The sequence below is a fragment of the Myotis brandtii genome, unplaced genomic scaffold, assembly GCF_000412655.1.
Source record: "Myotis brandtii unplaced genomic scaffold, ASM41265v1 scaffold646, whole genome shotgun sequence".
Lineage (NCBI taxonomy): Eukaryota > Metazoa > Chordata > Mammalia > Chiroptera > Vespertilionidae > Myotis > Myotis brandtii.
In genome coordinates, this window is record NW_005370495.1 from 89423 (window position 1) to 93643 (window position 4221).

At 59.6% G+C, this 4221-nt stretch overlaps 1 protein-coding gene across 1 annotated transcript in view; it reads left to right on the plus strand.

Moving 5' to 3' along the window:
* The window catches only part of DLGAP2 (discs, large (Drosophila) homolog-associated protein 2), a 73074-nt gene that overhangs the window by 32186 nt on the left and 36667 nt on the right, over window positions 1–4221 (plus strand). Inside the window, exon 5 of the mRNA XM_014528687.1 lies at window positions 1807–1954. Within this exon, the coding sequence (XP_014384173.1) occupies window positions 1807–1954 (148 nt within the window). The remainder of the gene's footprint in view (window positions 1–1806; window positions 1955–4221) is intronic.

Sequence of the window (4221 nt, forward strand, 5' to 3'; positions counted from 1 at the left end):
AAAGATACTTTTAAATAAAATATGCACGGCCCTCCCCGATGGGGTCCTGTGGAGGCAGGCGGTCGGGACCGTGTAAAATTCCCAGCAGGCGGCCAGGCCACGGCCTGTGCCAGACGCAGCTGCCGTCTGCGTTTAAGAGAAACTCAGACTCGCTCTGCGGCGGCTGCTTTTCCGCAGGTGGCATGGCCCCGTTTGGGGATGAAGGGAATCCTTGGGAGTGAGAGGGGATCCTAAACACAGGACCCCAATCCTAGCGAATCGCATGTGAGTGCCACCCCAGCCACGGCGCCGGCACGGGCTGCTCACCGCAGCCCCACAGCCCCACAGCGGAGGCACGCCTGGGCCTCTCGGGCGGGGAAGCACCTGTCACCTGAGACCGTTAACATGATGGGCGGCTCCGTTAACCAGGCGTGAGCGCTATTCCGGTGGAAAAAATAAGGGCTCAGGACTAACCCGTAGAAACGCAAGGTCTGGGAGCAGCGATTTCAAGGACACGCGGGAGGCGACACGAGATGCAGAAAAGTTTGTGTTTTCCAAAAGCAAAGGTGAGCCAAGAGCCTAGGAGTCAGCGCAGCCACCTGAGCCCCTGCACCGAACACACACACATACACACACACACACATGCACACGCACAGCGGGATGTGATCCACACGGTCCACGCAGTCCACAGGAGCCCCCACACGTGGCCAAGTCCTGGGGACCGATGGGCATTTTGCTGCTTCCACGGACTCTAGCCACTTCCGTGTGGGGACAGCCAGCTGGCCACGTGTGGGCATCTTCCTGCCCTCAGCCCGGTATTGCTCAGTGGTTAGAGCGTCAGCCCTCGGTCTGAGGGGTCACAGGTTCAATTCCGGTCAAGGGCATGTACCTTGGTTGCAGGCTTGATCCCCAGCCCTGGTTGGGAGTGAGCAGGAGGCAGCCAATAGATGTGTCTCTTTCACATCCACGGCTCTCGCTGTCTCTCCGCCTCCCCCCCTACCCCACCTCCCTTCCACTCTCCTCAAAAGTCAGTGGAAATATATCCTCGGGTGAGGATTAACCACAACAAAAGAGTTTACTTTGCATAGCAAGGCACATGCTAACTGGCCGATATGGAGCCAGAATCAGCTGCCTGATGTTGGTCCACGTGTTCCTGCACAGGCTGTGCCGGGACCTGACCCAGCCTTTCCGCTGCGGGAAGATAGTCAGCAGAACTGGAAGGGAGCCCCACGAGCCGGGAAGTTAAGCTCAGCTGCCAGGCGCCCTCCCCTTTCCACACACTTGCAACGTTTTACCAACTAGCAGGAAGGGAGACGGGGGGGGGGCGGTTTTTCGGGGGATCTGGGCGAGACGGGCCATGATGATGATGAAGTGGCTTTAATTTCTCGGTCTGCTCCTTCTCTCTGCCCGGGTCGCAGAGGCTGGGCAACCTCCCATAAGTTGAGACGGAAGGCGAGCCTTTTATTTGTCCTTTTGTTTTCCGGAGTCAGTAACGTTGCCCAAAGCCAGCGCGGTTTTTATGAGATGTTCAGGGCGTTTGGCTTCAGCTCAGCTCATTTTCATTCAGCACTTTCTTAAGAATGTGGCGTGATGCTCATTTCCTGCCCGCCCATAAAATGTCCGGATGCGAAGCAATTTTGCAAATAGCCTCCCTCTCACGCTGGGCGCAATTCATATTTGTCGATGCGAGCCTGGCGAGCGTCTGCAGGAGGCAGAGGCATCCGTCCACGCGGAGGTTCGGGTTGTGCTCAGCCTCGGTTCCATCGCGCCCCCTGCCCCTCCCGTGCTGTTCACACAGCCCCTTTTCTCTCGCTCCTTCCCTCGCAGCCAGAGCTACCTGCAAGCCGCCAGCGACGGGCCCGCCGGCCACGGCCTGGACCCCTCTGCCAACTACAACTCCCCGAAGTTTCGCTCCAGGAACCAGAGCTACATGCGGGCGGTCAGCATGCTGAGCCAGGCCAGCTGTGTGAGCCAGGTGGGGACCCCTTGCACCTCTGCCCCTAGGCCCCGTCTCTAGAGCTGTGTTGTCCCCAGGAGTCTTCCTGCCAGGGTGACAGCCCCCATCCCCCCGCCCAGGTCTAGGGGAAGGCCAGGAGAAGACGGGCAGTTACCTGCCACAGGTTACCGGTCTGGGACCTGCCTGAGGTGCAGGTGTCCCGACATTTATGACTGTGATGCTTACATTGATCTCTTCCGAGTAAGGAAGGACAGACCAGCGGCCCATCTCAGCCCCTTGCTGCTGAGTTAGCTCACACTGTCTTCCTTTCCCCAGTGAAACGGGCCAGGGGCAGCCCGATGGTGCCACATCCTCCCCACGGCACGGCTCTCTGAAAAGGTCACGTGCGGTGACCTCCAGGGAGCCCACCGTTGGCCCGCCCCTTCCTCACCTGCCACCCTCCCATCTCCCCAATGCTCTGGGCCTTGGCTCCTTCCCTAGAGCACTTAGCGTTGCATTCCCGAGTGGGTGGGTCACAGAGGAGGTGTGGGACGCTGCGAACCACACCGACCTTTCCCCGCTGACGCCCTCCGGGGACGCCCCCGGGACCAAGCCGCGGTCAGACTGGCCATGGGGAGTCCTTTCCACTTCCGACGCTCCCTCGCGCTCAGGGACAGTCGGCTCGCGGAGGGCAGGTCATTTCTGTCCTTTCTCGACCAATTCGAGGCCCTTCTCCACCACCTCTCGTTTGGGAAGAGTCACATTCATGCTGGAACCCCGCTGAGGAGCTGGGGCTGGAACATCAGCCGGGTGGTCCTCTCCGAAACTGCGCTCTTTGTGGGACTCATGTACATGTTTAGGCCCCTCGCAAAGGAGAGCGCCAGCCCCGCTGGGCTGGCGGAGGTTCCCACGCTTCACTCCTAAGTCCCTGCCCTTCCTCCCACCCGGCCTCGTCCGCCTGGTCTTAGCCCCGAGGTTCACTCTGTTAGATTTCCAGGTAAAGCCTCCCGATTTGGCTCATGGGGAACATGAGCGTGTTACCCCCTAGAGACTTGGGGCCGTCTCACCTGCCCAGGGTCACGACCCTCCACCAGGCCCACGGCCCAGCCTGTCTCTGCCCCAGGGTCCCCCACTATCCCAGCCCTGATCATTTCTTAAAATGCAGGTGGACTCAGCCGGGCTGCCTCAGTGGCTAAGCGTCAACCTATGAACCAGGAGGTCACAGTTCGATTCCCTATCAGGCCACATGCCCGGGCTGCGGGCTCGAACCCCAGTGTGGGGCGTGCAGGAGGCAGGACTCTCTCTATCAGGGATGTTCCTATTTCTCTCTCCCTCTCCCTTCCTCTCTGGAATCAACAAAAATATATTTAAAAATAATAAAACGCAGTTGGAACTTTCAGAGTCCCAGGTGACTCCCCACCTGGAAGGTAAATCGCAGACTTGGAAATCATCACCAGCTAAACTCCAAATGAAGTGAGGGCGCTCATGTCACAGGCCGAGGAAGAAAAAGGGGGGGTGGGGGAGGCAGAATGAGGGGATGGCCCTGGTGGAGGGCAGACAGAGACCCCCCCAGCTATCGGCTCCTGCTGCTGCCTGGGGACAGGACGAGCTTATTGACAAACGGGCTTGGTCTCCATGGCGACGAGGAGAGGCAGAGGAAGTAGCTTGTGGTTTGAACTCGGCCTTTGCAGCAGGTACTGTGCTAACTTTTCAACGCAGCCTCTCAAACACAGTCACACCTGCCGGCCACCCTTGAAGCATCGGCTTGGGGTCCACAGGACGCCCCGGCCGGCTCGGAACTGGCCTCTTGCCTTTGAGTTTAGTAGGAAATAGCCCACCCTAGCGGGTTTGGCTCAGTGGCTAGAACGTCGGTCTGTGGACCGAAGGGCTCCGGGTTTGATTCTGGTCAAGGGCACAAGCCCGGGTTGCAGGCTCAATCCCCGGCCCTGGTCGGGCCTAGTGTGAGAAGCAACCCATCAGCGTGTCTCCCACATCGATGTCTCTGTGTCTCCCCCTCCCTCCCACTCTCTCTAAAAATCAATGGAGAATACCCTCGGGGGAGGATTAACAACACAGCGATCACCCAGTAAGCTCTTTCCCGAGCCGAGGTCCGGTGCTGATGTCACACTCCCCGCGCTGGGCGTGGCCCTGGGGGGAGGATTAACAACAACACAGCGATCACCCAGTGATCACCCAGTAAGCTCTTTCCCGAGCCGACGTCCGGTGCTGATGTCACACTCCCCGCGCTGGGCGTGGGAGACTCCCGGAAGCTGGTGGGTTTCGTGCCCGCGGGCCCGGGTGTGCGT